At 49.2% G+C, this 18,895-nt stretch overlaps 1 protein-coding gene across 6 annotated transcripts in view; it reads left to right on the top strand.

The window, feature by feature from the left end:
• Positions 1-18,895, top strand: part of Uvssa (UV stimulated scaffold protein A) — a 44,798-nt gene that overhangs the window by 13,268 nt on the left and 12,635 nt on the right. For all 6 annotated transcript variants that reach the window (XM_052198481.1, XM_052198484.1, XM_052198485.1 and 3 more), the window contains exons 8-10: positions 9,696-9,801; positions 17,429-17,600; positions 18,044-18,166. In XM_052198481.1, coding sequence (XP_052054441.1) covers positions 9,696-9,801; positions 17,429-17,600; positions 18,044-18,166 — 401 coding nt within the window. The remainder of the gene's footprint in view (positions 1-9,695; positions 9,802-17,428; positions 17,601-18,043; positions 18,167-18,895) is intronic.

Genomic DNA, 18,895 nt, shown 5'->3' with positions numbered 1-18,895 from the left:
CAGGCTGTGGTGGCTACGTTCTTGCTGCTGGTGTCTGTTCAGCCAAGGATACTTTCAGAGTACTGAAATGTGTCAAGAGTTCCTCCCAAGAGCCCAAAGAATCAGGCTCTGTTAAATAAGTGGGGATTTCTGGCGAGTTCTAGCAAATAGGGAATTGTGTCTTTGGGCAGGTCAGACAAAATGAAGACTACATAGTGCTCAGGTGCAGTCAGAGGTGAGCATGAACACTGTGCCCTTTGGGGTGGAGATCTGAAGACTGCCAGTCTGTTAGGCCAGGTTGTTTGCAAGCAACAATAGGGTACTGGTGATTCAGGGGCTGACAAGGTACTGTATCTCCGAGTGAGGATCGGGTGTTAAGATAGAGCAGGGATACATGGGTCCCCTTGCTGAGGCTAGAGAGATGGGAGTCCAGGCAAAGCCAGAGAGAAGTGTAGGCTTACGTTCTGGGTCCCTGGTGTGAGCAAAGATGCAGTCTTTAGTACACTGGAGCTGGCTGGAAGGCGGAGTCCATTGCTGCGCCTGGAGGGGGTGCTGCCCTTGGAGTGAGAGTGGAGCGCCTGTGCCTGAGCTACATGGAACTGGGGTTCTGCATAGGTGACCACAGAGCTGAGGGGATGACTGGTCCTAGGGGAGTTGGGCATCAGGATTTTGATTGAAAGACAAAACTGTTGCAGTCCAGGCTCTCTGTGGCACTCAGTACTTTTCAGAGCCCCAAGCTGACGGTCATCATCATCCCATGTTTCTCTCAGCTAGTTTTAGTGTGTGTGTGTTTGTATGTGTGTGTCTGTCTGTCTGTCTGTCTGTGTCTGTGTGTGTGTGTTCTTGTACCATGTAGGTCGAGGGACAGGACTTAAGTCCTTGGCAAACGCCTTTTCCTGCTCAGACGTCTCCCTGGCTCCTCTCAAATAGTTTACAGAGAAAGCAGACATCAGAGCTGCCACCTCCCCGTGGAATCCTGTTCTGAACCCACATCCCAAACCTGGTCTGTGAGCTTAGTCCCTGACATGGCCTTAGCACAGAGATTTTCTTTTTCTTTCTTTCTTTCTTTTTTTTTTTCTCAAGACAGGGTTTCTCTGTGTAGCCCTGGCTGTCCTGGAACTCACTCTGTAGACCAGGCTGGCCTCGAACTCAGAAATCTTACTGTCTCTGCCTCCCGAGTGCTGGGATTAAAGCCGTGTGCCACCACCACCAGGCTGTGCAGAGATTTTCAACATGTGGGTTGCGATCATTTGTGGGGTCAAATGGCCCTTTCACAGGGGCCACATATTCTAAAGGTAGCTTTGAGGTGGACTTAACTGTGTCTTTACTGAGGGAAAGATTGGATTTAAAGCCATCCATTGCTCCAGCCTAAAACCAAAAGCACTCCATGTCTAGCACCCCGCTGACCAGTCTGTGGCAGCTAGTAGGTACATTGACCATACAGTTCAGATGCTGGCTCCAGAGGACATAGGAGGGAGCTCCAGACTGTTCTGCAGCTGCTCAGCGTCCCAGCTTGGTAGCGGGCATGTGTGATGTGGCCAGCAGAGGGCGGCCTTGCTTCTCCTTCAGTCAGCCAATGCTTCCTTTCTGGCAGTCCTGGGAATACAGTGCCGTAATTGAGGCTGTCTGGCAGTGTGTGGTGTGTGTGTTAACATCTTATGAGAGTTGCATTTTGTTGTGTCACCTAGCTAAATCAGCTTTATGAATTTTGAGCAATATATTTTCAGTGGAGAGCATTTCTATAGCCATAAGGAAAGTGATAGCTCCGGCCCTCACTGCAGCTGTCAGGAAGAATTTTTTTTTATCTCTACTCTCAGTGTCCATAGTCATCAGTGATCAGCTTGGCCTAGACTGCACCATTTGGGGCTACCTTTCAGGGTAACCTAGCAACTAGCCTGTGAAGTGGGGTCACCTCACTCTTATGCTGTGTACCCAGTTCCTCGCTGAAGAACTCATTCTGTGACCTTACTAGTGGGCCTTGGCAGTGTAGGGACATCCTTGGATAGCTAGTACTCCAGGGTGTGGCCACAGAGCTCAGAATACTCTTGGGTAGCACAGAAGGGTTTTGCCAGGCCTAGGTATTGCTAGCTTGCATTTCTTCACTGAGACCAGCAGCAGGGTTGGGGCTGGCAGGACTCCAAGCCCAAAGGGTCTTAGCAGCCCGGCTGTTCTTGTCTTGTATTTAAAGATATTTAAAGCTGGGTATTGTGTGCTATTGCCTTACCCTCACCTATTATCTCCATAGTTCCTGACTGCTGAGTGGTTGGCTGCTGGAGGAGACCTGGGCAGTCTTCTTCTGGCCTACAGGACACTCATGAGGCCTTTATGGGTAGTGGTGGAAATGTGCAACTTCCTGGGTCGGGGTTCTGCATTTAGTTCAGCCAGCTTCAGGGGTAGCAGCTCGCATTTGCAGAGCCCAGATGCAAAGCCCCGTGTTGGGCCTTATGCCTGTGTGGTACCAGCTGTGCAGGGAAAAGCTTGTCTTCCCAATTACTTGAAAGGCTGAGGCAGGAGGATCATTACTTCAAACCAGCCTTAGTTATAGAGTGATTCCAAGGGCTGTCTAGGCAATTTAGCAAGCCCTTGTTTCAAAATACAAAGAGGCCTGGGAATTTCGCTTAGGGGCAGAATGCAGCTTAGCATGTTTGAGGCACTGGTTTAACCCTAGTATTACACCCCAAAGAGACTAAGCAGTCACCCCGACTCCTGCTAGTTCTCCTCATCCAGCTGCAGTCCCAGGTTCCTGTTGTGCCGTAAGGGGTATTGGTCTCATAGAGGGTCATCACATCATAGCCTGACTTTGTCAGTACTTTGGCTGCCAGGACTGAGGGCATTTTCACTGGACATTTCCTAACTCCCATGAGACAGATATGGGAGTTGAAACCCAGCACTGTAACACTGTGAACACAGTCTTTCTGTGGGCACTGTCCCTTGTTGCATCCAGTGGCTACTAGCCTGGTCTTACCCAGATTAGTACATATACCCCTTGTGCATCTCAGCAGATAGATGGCAGCCCTCACAGCTGAAGCCTGGCTACTTCCACCCATGCCTGCAGGACTGCTGTGAAGGCAGGCCCTGCACGGTGTTATGGGAGTCCTCTGGTCACACAGGTCACACTGGTCACATTAGCCCAGGCCGTCCTGTGAGTGTGTAGGGCTGCCCAGGTCTAACAAGGTGGTAGCCCTTGGATTGGTGATGCCTGCCTTCAATGGGAGCAGATACTGCTCGGCTCTGCGTCAGTGGAATGGACACCTCCTAGACCTGTCTCTACAAACTGATTTGTAACGAAAGGCACTGCTCTGAAGTCCTTGGAGATTTTGCTTGCTGCAGCTGGAGAGCGAGGGAGCCGCTGTCTGTAGATGAAGTGATTGGCGGCTCCCGGACTGTGAGTGGCAGCGCCCAGGCTCAGGTGAGCAGTGCTTCCCAGAATAGATACAGCAACTGCCTATCTGCACATCGCCCGCCCTTCCTGCAGCTGGTGGGCAGCTCCTTGCAAGGCTGCTGCACCACAGTGTCTTGTGGGGGAAGGGCAGGGAGAGGGCTAATGAATGCCTATGTTAATTAGAGCTGTTTTAATTAGAAATCATGATGAGGTGTTCACTAATTTCCAAATAAAATTTACGGAGGGTTTAAATCATTTCCTAGTGTTTCCCCATTTAGCACGGGATTGGCATCGTTAACTTCTCATGTAGAACAGGCTGAGCAAGGAACACTAATTCAATAATGCATGATTTAAACATTTTAGAACTTCTAACAAATGTGTGAGATTGAAACAAATACAGTGCTACCAGTCATAAACAGCAGCTGAGACTTGGGATGGGTGCAGGCTATCTTTGGAAGGCTGGCTTGGTGCGGGCTGTGCTGGTTGGACCCTTCCCCCTCAGGCATGGTGGAGGCCAGCGCCTCCCCCCACCCCCCATTCTCTTTGAATGTTGCTATTTGTTTCTTAACAGTATTGCTTTCCTTTTGACATAGATGGTCTGTCTTCAAAAATACTTAAACCAGTTTAAACACGTCTAAGCATTTGCTTTACAGAGTGTGCGCACTTGAGCTCAGTCTGGAGGCAGGCTAGGGATAAATCCTGGCCCGATCAATGTGCAGGGCCGTTTGGTAGAGTTAGTTTCCACTGCTCTGTTACAGAAGAGCTGTAATAATCCATGGCGGCCTCATTATTTAAACTGATAAAAATCCTTTGAAAACTTTTAAATTGCCTGCCTTTTCATTATGTAGCTCTGATCATGGTTAGTTTGTATTGTGTAATTAACAAAATACAAATTCCCACCGAGTGGTGGTCAGAGCGGTGATTTCAGACGTCAGCATGTCTGACTTTCCACAGCTTTCTTTCCTTCCTGGACTGTTGGTCTGTGTCCGTATGGTTATAAATGCATCGTTGTGCAAGCCAGTCTTGGGCCGTGGCAGCCACTCTGATGGAGCCATGGCCTCGTCATCGCCTTCTCACGGCAGTGGAGATCCATTTGGTGCATGCTGTGCAGCTCTGCTTGTTTTCCGTGTTGGGTGCCCGCCGGCCCACCCACCTTTCAGATGGGTCTCACTGCCAGGCCTAAGGGTGCCATGTGGTAGGTGCCATGTGGAGCTTCCCCAGGCCCAGCTCCTCTCCTGAGAATGTTAAGAAAGCTCCCCGGGCTCTGCAGGATTTGCTTCTTGTAGGTGAAAAGGACAGAAGCAGAAATCCCAGGGAATGAAATGTTGAACCGTCAGGCACACCCGGGGAAAGCAGGGAAACTAAATCAGCCTGTGGGACCTTGTGCAGCAGCAGGGCCCGTAAACAGCCTCCTCAGGGCTGTGCTCCCTCCATCACACTGAAGGCCAAGCGCGCCCAACAGCAGAGTGTTGGGAGGGGTTTGAGCACAAGTTCTTATGAGGTCGGCCCACAGGATGGCAGAAAACAGCTCAGCAGCCTCTGCCCCAGCCTGTACCCTCCCACCCCACTGTATGGATCTAGTCTTGGTTTTCCCTGGCTCCAGTGTCCAGCCCAAGCATTTGGCATTGCAGAATGAGCTAGCTCTCCACACCTTCTCAGAATTATTTCTTTACTCTAGGAGTCTCCTATCAGATTACTTCCTCCATTTTACAGTTGAGAAGGCTGTTCAAGGACGTAGGAGTCCTGGCCTCTCCTGAAGCCCCAGACGCAGTGGGCAGGATGCCTGATGAATGTAGCCCGGTATCTTTGAAGCAGGTCACACAGCATAGCATGGGCTTGTGTTTGCAGAGGCTAGCCACCTGCTCTCCCCTGAGATGGCAGCCAAGGCACAGGGAGGGTCCTGCTCTGACCTAGAAGGAATCTCTTAGTTGTAGGCCCAAACAGGTGAGGCTGCAGTTCTCTTCTGTGTCGTTGCCTTTCTCTGCACACTCCTAGGAAGAATGGTTAGTGGTTTCCCATTTCATTGGATGTTAATGTGTGGAGTTCACATAACCTCATTCATGAAAACTCTCTCTGCCCCTGACTGCTCCCACAGCCCATGCATATATGGTCCCCAGAACAGGCTAGTCTGAGTATATACATTAGGGAAACCAGAAAACCCAGAGCACCTTGCCTGTGGCTGCCCAGGCTCCCAGCTCTCAATTTGATTGACAGCATGTGACTTCCTTAGCTGTCTTGCTAACTGCTTGTTTGGATCTGCTGAGAATTCTAGCCTTAGCCTTGCTGTGGAAATGGACATCTGGGCATGTGTGACAGGTTTCTTGCCTCATACTCCTGGGCCCCACTTCTAGGAAGTTCCCTGACAGTGGGGTTCTTGGTCAAATTAAATTCTCAAGGGCAGATTTTGGGGAACTGTTGTAGGAGGAGATTAGGAGAAAGAGGAGGAGGAGGAGAAATGCTGCCCCTGTGTGTTCTGCAATGCTGTTTGTTGTGAGATCTTTCTTGCGAATGAGCTCTTTATAGAGATGGTCATTCCAGAATATGATGTTTTGTTCCAACATAGTCTTTTGGACTTGAGTGTATGTTCTGGTGCCCTGCTTGCATCTGGGCAGGTTTGACTCAGTGCTGGTCCGCCTGGCCACCAGGTGCCTGTTCTGTGTTATCACATGGTCAGCACCACAACGCCCTCTGTCCTCTGAAGGTGCGTCCCTGGCAGCCGAGATGCACATGAGATATTGGCCTGGCCGGGCAATTTGCACGGCCTTCCAGGGAGGGCATTAGCATATAAATAGCAGATGCAATGACGGCCATCACAGCTGAGCACGTTTAATTTTTAGTTTATAAGATAGAATGGGTTTTTAAATGCATAGCCATCAAGCCGCTGAGAGACAAATGCAGTTTGGAACTCACTTGTCTGACGAGGCCTTACATCATTTTTTTTCAAAAGGGAAATAGACACACATAAAACTGAACAAAAGTGATTTCTTGGGTGAAAAGTAATTGAGATTGCTCACCAAGTTAATTAGATCACACAAAATTTATTTAATGGTTCCAGCTGTATCTCTAGGCCGTGGGCTTGGTGGCCATGGGTTTTCTGAGTGTCGAGAAGCTCTTCCCATTCCTTCGCAAATAATTAGCACTCACCACCCCACTTCTGTAAGCTGATTGCGTTGTATATTTTAGCCGTTTTATTGCTTGTTTAATTATGATCATGACGACTCATTTTTCTAAATCCTTTTAACTGTGGGTGAGAATCAATTTGTATAAAACCAGCAGTGCCCCTACCACACAACAGCGGTGGCGAAAGCTTGTTTCTGTTTTGTGGGTGGATGAGTTGGCTCTCTGTAGGGGTCTGTAGCTCCCACTTGGGGGACAGCTTAGGAGAAGTCCTCTGATTGGCTGGAAGGGTTTCTGACCACCTGCCATATCCCTCAAAGGCACCCAAGGATTCCACCATCCAAAAAGGTCTGAGTGAGAAGGGCAGCCCGTGCTGGCGCTGGCGGTGTGTGGCCCTGTGCAGGGCTCAGCCAGGGCCGCTCCTCCTGCCTGCTTTCACACAGTTCACTTTGTGTTGTTTCACAGTAGAACACTTGGCCCTCACCTGGGATAAAAGTAAACTGTTCTTGAGAACATTTCAAAAGTCTGGTCTCATTTTGAAGAGATCACTAATCCTGCTGCCTTTTTACCAGGTGAGCTCTTTCCCGGGACTCTTGGCATCTAGGACCTCTAAGTGGACTCTGGATGCTGGCGTGACTTCCCAGAACACAGTGGGCTTGACTTCTTAGTTATTTAAATTCCAAAGTAAGTGAGTGGAGGCTAGCCAACTATGATCAAGACCATTCTGTGAAAGCCTTCTCCTCTCTAGACTGTGTTGCCTTTCCAGGGACTGCCCCTTGTGACAGTATTCCTGGTCAGGCTCCTGAGCAGGTCACAGGAGTGTCCCGACAGCTAGGGCTTAGAACATTTCCACAGCAGAGTACTTTCCGGTCCCTCAGTATGACTCACCTGTCATCCTTGGGAACCTCGGCACCAGGAGTTATTTAGTGTTTACCACGTGCGATTTAAACTTCCCTTCAGTTCACTTAAGTATGAACAGTGACATCTCTAGATTGTAGCTGTTGCAGCTTGAGTTCTCCATTTCCAAACAGTTGCTCAGTAAAGTGTAGGAATGGCTGGTGGCTCTCTCTATGGCCCCGGAGAGATACGGGGTCTTTTTCGAGGCAAATGCATGTGGTGGAAAAGCAGACAGTCAGAGGCCTTTATCAGTGCTAATTTAAGAACAAGGAAGAACCTGGAGCCTCAAATTTAATCTAAAAATAAATGATTGTAGTTGGGGAGGAAGAAGATAAAATTATAATAGTTACCTAAGCAGTTGAGTATTTTTTTAGGGAATGAAATTTTGATAAAAAGTCCTCAGCAGAACTCAAGGGTGTGACCAATAAGCATAGTATTTTATGAAAATGACCCCATATTTAAAGCCTGGCACTATATGTTATGCATTGTAGCACCCAGCCCACATCTACCTTTTAGAAAATTAAAACACATAAATTCTGTTTAGTGTTTGATACGCACTGCACTAGCTGAGCCCGTAACGCCCTCAAACCTTGGGCTGCTTTCCACCTTTCATAAATTCCTGGGTAGATTCTATACAAAAATAATTTTCAGGTCCGTGGCTCATTGTTATTCAAACGTGATTGATCGTCGTCATTTGCTCGGCTCGGGAGTTAAGTGCCCCTGTCATTTCCAAAGAGTATAATTGGGACGTTTCACAGGTCAGCGGTGGAGACAGGCTTCCCTTTTGATCAGTGTTAGACTGATAACAAAAATTACAGTTTCCGATGATTAATGTCTCCTGTGCTTCCCAGATGCACGACTGTGGGCTGCACCAAAACAAAGTGCATTTGCATCTGATTATGCTCTCCCTGGGCAGCAGTCTCCCAGGCTGGGGCATGGGGCCAGCGGGCATGGCCAGATGTGGCTGCTGATGGTTCCTGCAGCCCCACGAAGAGCCCGGCTCTCCCTGGGCGGGCAGCATGCTGAGCTAGGGCATAAGCAGGTGGCGCACTGGAGCCCTCCTCCGTGATGACTGTCATTTGCTTGTCCTGTCTTCTGACTAGAAGCTACTCCTTAGAGTAGCTATCCTTTCTTCCTTCAGGAAAGGCAGAACCAGGGGAAAACATCTGTAAATTCAAAGTTGCTTTTGGAAATGGTTTTAAAATTTAATGTTTAAGTTTTTCAAAGTTTTTCATATAATTCTATGAAGGTCCCATAAGTTAGCATTCACTTGACAGTACCTTCCTTGTCTCAATTCTGCCCTGAAGCCCTATCTATCTATCTATCTATCTATCTATCTGCTGTTTGAAACAGAGTCTGTCTATTATCTCTATTACGAAACTGTCCAGGAACTTGCTACATACACCAAGCTGGCCTCCTCAGACTCACAGAGACCCACTGCCTCTGCCTCCCAACAGCCCTGTCCACTCTTAGACATTGATGGATACTCAGTACAGAGCTCCTGCTGGTCAACCAGGGCAATATGGATTGTTATTGTAATAGAATCTTCTTTTTATCTCACCCCTTATAACTTCCCTTTATTTTATATACAGACATGCACTGAGATTAAAGGTGTATACCAGCATGCCCAGCTTTGGAAACTGCAAGGGCATTGAAACTTGTTGGGGGTGGGGGCACCAAAATTCAAGGGACCACCACAGTCTAAGAGGTTCCACATCCCTAGGGGTGTGTACTTCCTTGCCTTGGTGAGCTGAGCCTGGCTCCCTCATATGATGGGTGGGCAATGGAGTAGATCTCAGGAAGATTGGGTTTCTGGCTTCATATCCAGGGTGTGGAAGATTCTGGAAAAATATGAGGCCAATGGGAAGTAGGGTAGGAGCAAACTCATCAGAGGATATTTATGCAGTGAGGCTTGAGGAGCAATGGGTCTGAGGCATAGCAAATGTTGTGACCTATGAACTTGGTGGTTTCCTGGACATGGAAGAGCAGCAGGTAAGATGGCAGCACCGTTACTTCCAGCTCTGCTGCCTGCTCAGTGGGGATGAGCAGCCATGCAGGTACTTGGTGATGGCCACTGCAGCAGGCACGGGAGGGTTGGTGGTAGCTCGGGAGTGGCTCCAGGTGGGAGCTAAGCAAAAACACCATGATTTAAGATTAAGAACAGCTTTAGGGACATTGTGATTAAAGACTATCAACATCTGTTGTTGAAGTCCTAAACTGGAGAGACAGCCCTATAGGAAATGACACCTGTACAAGTCCATGGACAGCTGCTGCTGGATAGAACTGGTGACCTTATTTGTATTTGGGGATATTTCCACAGATAGAAGCACTGGAGGACAGCGATGATGAGGATCAGGACTTCGTGGAGGTCCCAGAGAAAGAGGGTTATGAGCCTCGAATCCCTGACCATCTCCGAGCTGAATATGGTGAGCTGTGGGCCCACAAGGGGCAGTATTGGGCATCAAGGGTACTGGAGAGACAGGTTTCCACTCTGGACAATGCCTCTAGTTGTGATACTGACCCAAGGAGTTTAGCTGTCAACTTCCCTTGTACAGCTGTTGTGTCAGTAATTGTTGCTTGTATTTAAGTTGTAGAGTTTTCCTTTTGTGCCCTGAGTCCCCCTGTGGCCAGATCATGGCCAGATATCACACAGGGTCTTCTGGGCCACTTGACGCTCTGGCTATGGGTCAGGGATGCAGTCTGATGGGGTGCCTTTGCCCACAGGGCCCACACCAAGGCAGAGGGGAGGCAGACATGATAAAAGCATTCCTGCTTTGTGTCTTCGAGGTCACAGACATGGCCTCTGGCTCAGGAATGTCTGGACCCCGTAGCAGGAAGCAGCTTGTCACACATAAGCACTGCTGTGACAGACAGGCACTTCCCATCTAGGATCTTCCTCTTTTCCAAGACAGCTCTAAGAGCCACACTCTGTCTTGTAGGCTTGTGCCCTCCAGAGAGAACATGTAGACTGAAAGGGGATCCAGGGCCCAGGCCACTGCCTCAGGTTATGGCACCACTTATGCCAAGGGGAAGCAAAAAACAAAAAACAAAAACAAAAAAACCCCAAGTCATCTGGCTTCTGTGCAGAGTACACAGTGGGTTTGAACTACTGGTATTTAAGGGGTGGAATTTGAATTTGTTAAGAAAATTTAGATGATTGGATGACTTGTGTGTAAAACCATGACCCATTAGGGTCAAGCCAAATTAGCCCAGGCAGACTCACCCCTCAATCCTCAGCCCTTCGCCTAGAATCGTCTCTGGGCAGGCCGGGTGCTTGGGGAATCAGTGAGTGTGTGAATGTCAGGAGAAGCCTCCCACACTCAAGGGCTACTGGGACCCCTTGGCTGAGCACAGTGGCCTGGTCTGGCCTACCCTGCAGAAGTCCTAACAGTCTGATGCCCTGTGAAGAGCTGCCTGCCTAGTAGAGCTGTCCTCTGATGCCTGCCTGCCTCCCCTGCTGCTTGTGGGCAAGCCTGCCTTGCTGAGTTGTTATCTCTTACAGCTTCTCCAGCCTCAGCCTCACGCTCTCACCGGTTCTTCAGCCTGCAAACCCCATGACCTTCCAAACCTCTCCTCACATGCTTCTCCAAGCGCCAGTCTCTACCTGAGGTAGATGTTACTGTCTCCCAGCTTACCTTTCTACCTGGTAGGGTATATGTCATGGCCAACACCTGGAACACCAGGAAGTGCTTCAGGTTTATATGGGATGACATGGCCATCCTCCTGTGGCCAGAATGGTTTTTGCCTCCTGTTTCTTTTTACCCTCATCTCATCTTTGCTGGTGTGGCTGTGGCTATATCTGAGGCCATCAGTCTGGAACTGTGGGCAGTGAGGGCAGGTGAGGCAGTGTGGCTAGCACCCACCTATGTTCTTAGATGCCCTGATGTCCATCTGTCCTCCTTGGAAGCCACACTTTCGTTCTTAAGCTGGGGGACTGACTCTGGTTCCAGGAGTCTTCAGGGGATCCTGGGAGCCAGCACTGATTCAGGGATCATGGTTGCACCAGAACTTTTTAGCTTGTGCCTCTGCATCCTGTTGTGATGTTCCATATCCTTCCAGCAGACATGGTAAGTCTGACTCTACACAGGTGGGTCCAGGTCATGTGTAGCAGGGCCAGCAGTGACAAGCCAACACAAAGGATTATCCTCAAGGAACAAAACAGATTCCCTTCATTCTAGAAGAGGATGTCTTCGGCCCATGGCTTGGTCAGTGATGGTGCCAGTGAGGACAGCAGCCCCTGTTCACAGATGCTTCCTTACCGTCACCTCTGGAAGACAGGAACACATAGTGTCCCCTTTGCAGTCCCTGGTGGAAATAGGCAGGGCTAAAGCAAATTCTTTAGTCCTCCTGGTCAGAGACAGCCGTGTTTGCCTATGTCTAGATGCTTCTTCTGACTGTTCGCCATTTGAGTCCAGCAAAAGATGCTGAGTCATCAAAACACTTCTAGGCATATCCCACCACCACTGTCTGGGACACTGGCTGGGACAGCCCGCTGTGAGGCTACACGGGAAAGTGGCTCTGGTTTGGCAGCTACAACCCGCATTGACTCGTGATCGTCACAGCCTGCCTCAGGCCCCACAACAGAGTTGTGCCGCCCTGCCACCTGTTCCTAATGTAGAGCAATCCATGGTTTTCAACCGAATACTGCAGGTTCTGCTCCTGAGTGTTGGGTCATTTCTCACAGGAGCTCCTGCACCCAGTGCCCACCAGCCTGTGTGGAACTGTCTTTTCTTCAGAGCCTTCCATGTATACCCAGAAGTGCCTACAAAGCTGTTAGGGGCTTCCTTCAGTTCAATCTAACAGAAAGACAGAGACCCTGGTGGCTTGCTTCACTGTCTGTAATTATTCCCTTCTTGCAAAGCCTCTAGGCATCTGTTTGAAACCTAGAAGGCAATAATTGCCAGTGTGGTCAGAGCTAGCTGTTGTTCTGTGTTTTCAAAAAGATATCAAGTGGAGAACATGGCAGTCTGGGAGGGTTGGTATGGTGTACAGGTAGGCCTACAGCAGCCATATTAAGTACATACAATCTGGCTGTCAGTGCCACCATTGGCTGAGGGCAGGGACCTATGACTACCTAGGATTCCTGGAGCATTCACGGGAGGGGTGGGGGCGAGAAGGGCCCATGGGCCCGACCTGTGGCACGGATGGAGGTGGGAATCCTCCATCATTATACCACAGGGAGGCTCCCTGCAGAGCAGCAGCCTAGGCCGGAGGGTCTGGACAGACAGACAGTGTGCAGGGAGCTCAGTTCATAATACTAGTTTATAGTCCATCACTGTTTTTCCAATTAAACACAGGCGAATCTGAAGTGTTAGATTCAGTCTGAGTCCACACGGCTGAGGAAATCAGGCTCTTTTTTCTTTCTCATTTCTTTCTCTGAATTTTCACTGAGGGGCTTTTATCTTCCCCTTAATCCTACCATTTCTGTCAGGACATAATCTCTTTCTCAAATTTACATTTTAATTACAAGGCCAGCTGAACTAGGTAAAATCAATAATGTCAGCGCGCGGCAGCCTAACTTTGTGCGGAGCCCCAGCCTCTCCATTTCCTCCTATCGATCCATCTCGCCCGCACTGTCTGCTTTAGTGCTTCAGGCAAATAGGTGCCACTTGGCCAATTTAAACAAAAAAAGGAGCTTTGGACATTTTTATGACTCTTTCTAAAAGCAGCTATGGGAGTAAATTTTGGCCAAGGGACTACTGGAGTCAGGCCCCGAAAGGCAGCAGGGCCACAGTGGTCAGCAGGACAATGTCTCATTCTTTCAGGGTCACGTCCATTCCGGCCTGAGGAGTGTGCTCTGCTTTTTGGGTTTTAACTTTGAAAATATGTCAGTGACATTGATTTTCTACGACGGTGTGAAAACAGTGGTGTGTTCGGTGCCCTGAGTGTTTACCCTGCTCCAACACGCTTACCCATCTTCTTAATGGTTTAAAACAACAAATCAATGAAAAATATATTTCATTCTTGTAACTCTTAGGAATTCTCATATTGATCTTTTGGCTGCGATTGTATCTGTCTAAATGTCACATTGTTCACTTACCAGCCTCGCCTCCCTGCTGTGTTCACAGGGCTCGGCTCACCTGCTGGTTGCCACATTACCAGGAGCATTGTGCTGAGAAACACTGGGGTCATGCTTGCCACCAAAACCTGGGACACTATTTTTTGTTTTTGATTATTGGTTGTTTTTGTTGTTGTAGTCTTCATTTTTTCAGACAGGGTTTCTCTGTGTTTCTATCTGTGGCTTACTCTGTAGACCAGGCTAGCCCAGAACTCCAGAACTCACAGAGATCTACCTCTCTGCTGCCCAAGTGCTAGGATTAAAGCTATGAGCCACCACTGTGTAGTGGTGTTTTACAGTTGGACCAGAGAAAGGGCAACCAGGTGTCTTCTGATACACAGTGCACAGAGCTCCAGAGCCTGGCAGGAGCTGTCTGTGACTCCCCTACCCTCTCAGAGTGGCCCTGCCCGTGCTCCCCACTCAAGAGAATCCAAGAGTCGGGGTCCTCCCTATGCACAGGGTGATCCAAAGCAGAGACAGCAAATGTTCCCATATAGGGCCACAGAGTAAATATTTGGCTTTCTGGACTGCATCAGGTCTGTCATAGTTCCTTCTGAAAGTACACAGATAAAGCTCAGACAAATGGCGGTGTCTGGGGACCAGTAACACTTGTTATAGAAAAACAGCCAGTAAAGCAGATTGGGCCTCAGGAAGCCCTAAAGAGCGGCTGGCTGTTTCTGTACCATATCAGGCTGATCTCTACTACAGCAAGCCATGGTGAGTCTAGAACTCCTGCTGCCTTAGGGCTGTGGCCTTTCAGAGTGGCAGGCTTTGCTGTCCCAAGGCCTCAGGTAGAGAGAGTGCATTGGCCTTCCTTGATGGATGTCTCCTTGTTGCACAGACTTCAACTTGAAATCCTCTTTCCTCAGGCCTTCTGGGAACTAGAGTCATTTAATTATATCACATGCCCAAACCTTGACCTTGATTAATATCATTGACCTTGAGTCTAGATATTAATGCACAAACTTAGCATTTTTAAAGCTTGATTTAGGATCTTACTTTGTAACCCAGACAGGCCTTGGCCTTGAGACTGTCCTACCTGAGTGCCCCAACTTCTGGATGACAAGTGAAGTCTGCCTGGTGCCTTGACTGTTAGGAGAGGCTCGCCCACGTTCATCACACCCTCCTGCAGTCTTTCTTTGATATTACTTTAAACTTAAAATCTGCTTTCCTGGTATTAACCTGTTTTTCTCAGTTATCCTTTGATTGTTTAACTTTTTTATTTTAGCCTCTCAATAGATGTCTATTGGCTAAGTGTATTTGACTTGCTCAGTCCCTCTGTTCATAGCTTATTAGTGTGTTTGACAGGTGGTCCTGTCTGTTCAGAACTGGGGGCCTTATGTTTTCTTGCTTTGCTGCTACTGTTATTGTTTGCGTTTTTTTTGCCTACTTTTTTTTTTAAATGTATCTTTGTATCATTCTGATAGCTATCTCCAGTTTTTTGTTGTTGTTTGTTTGTTTGTTTGGTTGGTTGGTTGGTTGGTTGGATTTTTTTTGAGACAGGGTTTCTCTGTGTAGCCCTGGCTGTCCTGGAACTCACTCTGTAGACCAGGCTGGCCTCGAACTCAGAAATCTGCCTGCCTCTGCCTCCCAAGTGCTGGGATTAAAGGCATGTGCCGCCACCGCCCACCCGGCTAACTCCAGTTTTAAGACTTACATATTTTATTATCATTGACTGTTTCCATCATGTAGTTCTGGGAACAGATTCTAAGGCCTTACACATGTTAAACATGCTTCCCTCGCCCAGCCCCGCCCTCAGCCCCCTAAGTCACTCTTTTTTATGGTTTGTGTACAGTCCTCTGCATAAGACAGGTGAACAAGGACTCTCGTGTCCTACCTCCATGGCATTGGACCATCCTGGTACCCACTGAGTTTTGACTCAAAAGTCATTGACTCCTTGTTATCTTGTGTGCTGCGGTTTAGATGTTCTTTTTCTTGATGGATTGCCTATGCTAAGAATGTTCTTAAAGAATCTGCGAGGGGTGGTCCTTGTAAGGCCTTATGTCCATAAGACTCCCTCCTGAACCTGTGTGGTGGGCGTGGCAGCTCAGCTGTGTACTCAGCCTTAAGCTTGACTCATTTTCCTACACTTTCCTTTCTCCTTTCTCTCTTTTGTGGTATTGGGGGTAGGGCATCGCCGTGGACATTCTCAGGACGTGTTGTGCCACAGCACTGCCTCCCAGCCCTTCCCTGTGCCCTCCTAGATGACTTTTTCAGGCCCTGAACTTGCCGCTTGGCTGAAAGTGCGGCTGCTGTTGGAATTTTCAGTTCCTCGCCTTTCTCTTTGTTATTGTTAATGCTCTCTAATGTCCTCTTTCAACCACATTTGCCCCTTCACCTCCTCTGGCAGGCGGTAAAAACTGTCTTGTTTCTTTAACTGTTTCCTATGCTCCAATTATATTTTCCTTTCTCTGGAATTCCAGAAACAGGAACTCCATGCCTGTGCGTCTGCCCTTCACAGCCCTGCACTGTGCAGTTTTGCTCGTGTGCACCACGACTGCTCCCTCTGCCCTTCAGGCACCCAGCGAGTAACCATTCCTCTGCAGCGTCTCCTGATGCGCCTTTTTTTAAATTTTTTTTTTAGTTTTTAGTTTTTAGTTTTTAGTTTATGTGATGGGTGTTTTGCCAGCTTGTATGTTTGTCACCATGTGTGTGCCTAGTGCCTGAGGAGGCCAGAAGAAGACAGCAGATCCCTGGGAATGGAATCAGATAGTTGTAAGCTGTCATTGCTGTACTGGGAACTGAACCTGGGTCTTCTGAAAGAACAGCCAGTGCTCTTAAGTGCTGAGCTCCCCGCTGCTCCTCAACTTTAATAGAAGATGTCTTCACCTCTTTCCCTTCTGACTGCCAGAATGGTGCTGTGCTGTCTTCCCCGGGTGACTTTTCCTTCTGCCTCTATCTCAGCTGTAGAGTCTGCCCAGTCTCAGAAATGGTGCATCATCGGGTCTGCCTTTGATGGCAGCGTACTCAGAAGTCTGAGCTTTGGCATCAGTACAGGGCTCGCTGGCAGGGCTAGTGTTCAGCTGAGGTTGCTCCTGCATTGAATGTGAGAAGTCGGGTAACAAGTGGACACTGCCTCTGAAGTCTCAGTTCTGACAATGCTCTGGGGCCAGCAAGGATCAGAATTGGCCCTATATGCAACCTGCTAAGAGCCAGACCTAGGAGTCTGGAAAGATGACTCAGAGGTTAAGAGTACTGGCTGCTCTTCCAAAGGTCCTGAGTTCAATTCCCAGCAACCACCTGGTGTAATGGGATCCAATGCCTTCTTCTGAAGACAGTGACAGTGTACTCATATACATAAAATAAATAAATAATTCTTAAAAAAAAAAAAAAGACCCAGACCCAAGAGTGAGCAGGAATAAACTGGCAGGGTTCTGCCTTTGAGATGTGAGAATGAAACTGGGCTAGGATTGGTGTCATCGGCCATATCCTATAGAAACCCTGGTGTCAGCATCATAGCCTTCTCTAGTTGGCAGAGGTAGGGCAGGTGTTTCAGGGTGGGATCCTGTAGTCAGGGGCTTGACATCTGCAGCCAGCCTGTGGCTTTTGAAGTTTTGGGCAGAAGTTGGGATCTGCTGTGGTGAGCACAGGGGAGCAGAACCCCTCCACTTGAATTGTCACCGTCATACAGAGGCTGGGTTGCTGTTCCTTGCTCAGTGACAGGAGGCCCCTGTTGGGGAAGGCAGCCTCTCTTTGGCATGACAGGTATTATTTGTAGACATCCATCCTCTCACCGTGGGAAGCTGTGGGCAAAGGTGACAGTGTTGTCAGCTGTGCTGTGAACAAGTCTGGGTGGGCTCTTGATGACCATCCCTGTAGGCTACCCGAGGCCTTGCCCTGTGCCCTATGGAAGAGTGTGGCCTGTATCTGACGAGTTGGGATGACAGGCATCTCTTGTGCTGTCATGCATGGATGCGCTGAGGCCTGACCACATGCCGCTCCACCATCTTCCCCGGGTGATAGAGTGATGTTAGAGTGGACGTGTGTCATTTCAGGGCTGGAGCCAAAGGCCCCACCAAAGACTCTGGAGAAAGCTACAGCTGCATGCAGCTTCCAGGAGAGGGCCAGGATGAGAAGGGAAGAGGAGGCCTCAGACCCTACCTCTGCAGCTGCCCAGATGTTGCGGTTCCAGGACTGCTTGTCTTCTTCCTCCCCCTCCTCTACCAGGTGACTCTAGTTGTCCCATGTCACTGGGCCCACAGCCTTGTACTGCCACCACCTGTCTGAAGCACTGGCTGGTCTGAACATGTTGCCCGAGAACCCTCCTTTGAGAAGTATCCTGGAATGTGTGTAGCTCTAGCCAAGTAGCACCTGCTAATGTGGGGCATGGTGCTCAGCTGGCCTGTAGCAGCCCTGTGGAGGTCCTGCAGCCAAGCCGTATTCTTGAAGGAAATGTCCGGCGACCTCTGAGCAGGTTCATATCACAGATCAGAGCCAGTACTTAGCAGTGCCAGCTTGTTCGCTAGATGTCAGCAGCCAACTTGATAGCTCAGGTCCAGCATAGTATATTAATGCTGACCCCAGGCTTCTGGTCTGCAGTGGGATGTGGAAGGGAAGGGCGAGCAGCCCCTCAAGGAATGGGTAGCCCACATGTGCTGATCTGTTTTCAGGGCACTTCCTGGGCCAGAGGAAGCCCAGAAGCAAGCAGAGCGAGCCCGAGCACCCGTTGTGCCCTTCGGAGTGGACCTGTGCTACTGGGGCCAGGAGCAGCTAACATCTGGAAAGATTCTTAAGTGAGTCTAAGGTATCTGGTCCCTAGGATTCGGAGCACGACCTGGTCTTAAATATCTATTCTCTGGCCCATAGGATGCTGGGATCTGAGCCTTACTGTTGCTTCTTCAGGAGGTGCCCATGAAGGTTATCTATTACTCAGTGTGAAGGAATAGCTGAAGCTCAGTTCTGAGATCCTCCTCCTGACAAGTGTGGCTCCCCAAGATGCTGGAGGCAGATGGGCCAGGGTTAACTGAGTCAGAAGCCGGATTCTTGTTCCCCAAGAGCCTTCTGAATGGGTCTACCCCAGCAAAAACCAGGCTGCAGGTAGCTAGTGAAAAGCGGAGAGAGAAAGACACATCTAGGAGTACAGGTGAAAACTTAGCGAGGAGGAGGAGGGAGTCGGGTAGCTGGAAGAGCCCAGCTGCATTTGCTGGCCCTGTACTTCAGAGCTGGCACCGAGAATCTAAGGCCAGTAAAGCTAATGGCGTGTGAACCTCAGGCTGGGCTGCCTGGATGCTAAGCTTACATGGCAGGAGCTGGGACTTCAGGAAGCCTAAGGAAGGGAGCCTGGTCTCCATGTGAGAGAGAGTCCTGGTTCAGGGCTTCGCCCTGAGGCTCCATGATGTTAAATATTGGCACAGCTAGGCTCGTGTGAGGACCTTCCTCAAGTACAAGTCATAGCCAAGTCTGTGCTGCTGCTGCTGCTGCTGCTGCTGCTGCTGCTGCTGTCGTCACTGCCGCCATTTCAG

Source organism: Apodemus sylvaticus, chromosome 11 (genome assembly GCF_947179515.1).
Source record: "Apodemus sylvaticus chromosome 11, mApoSyl1.1, whole genome shotgun sequence".
Lineage (NCBI taxonomy): Eukaryota > Metazoa > Chordata > Mammalia > Rodentia > Muridae > Apodemus > Apodemus sylvaticus.
Note: the sequence above shows the minus strand (reverse complement) of the source record. Positions and strands in the feature narration are given on the sequence as shown.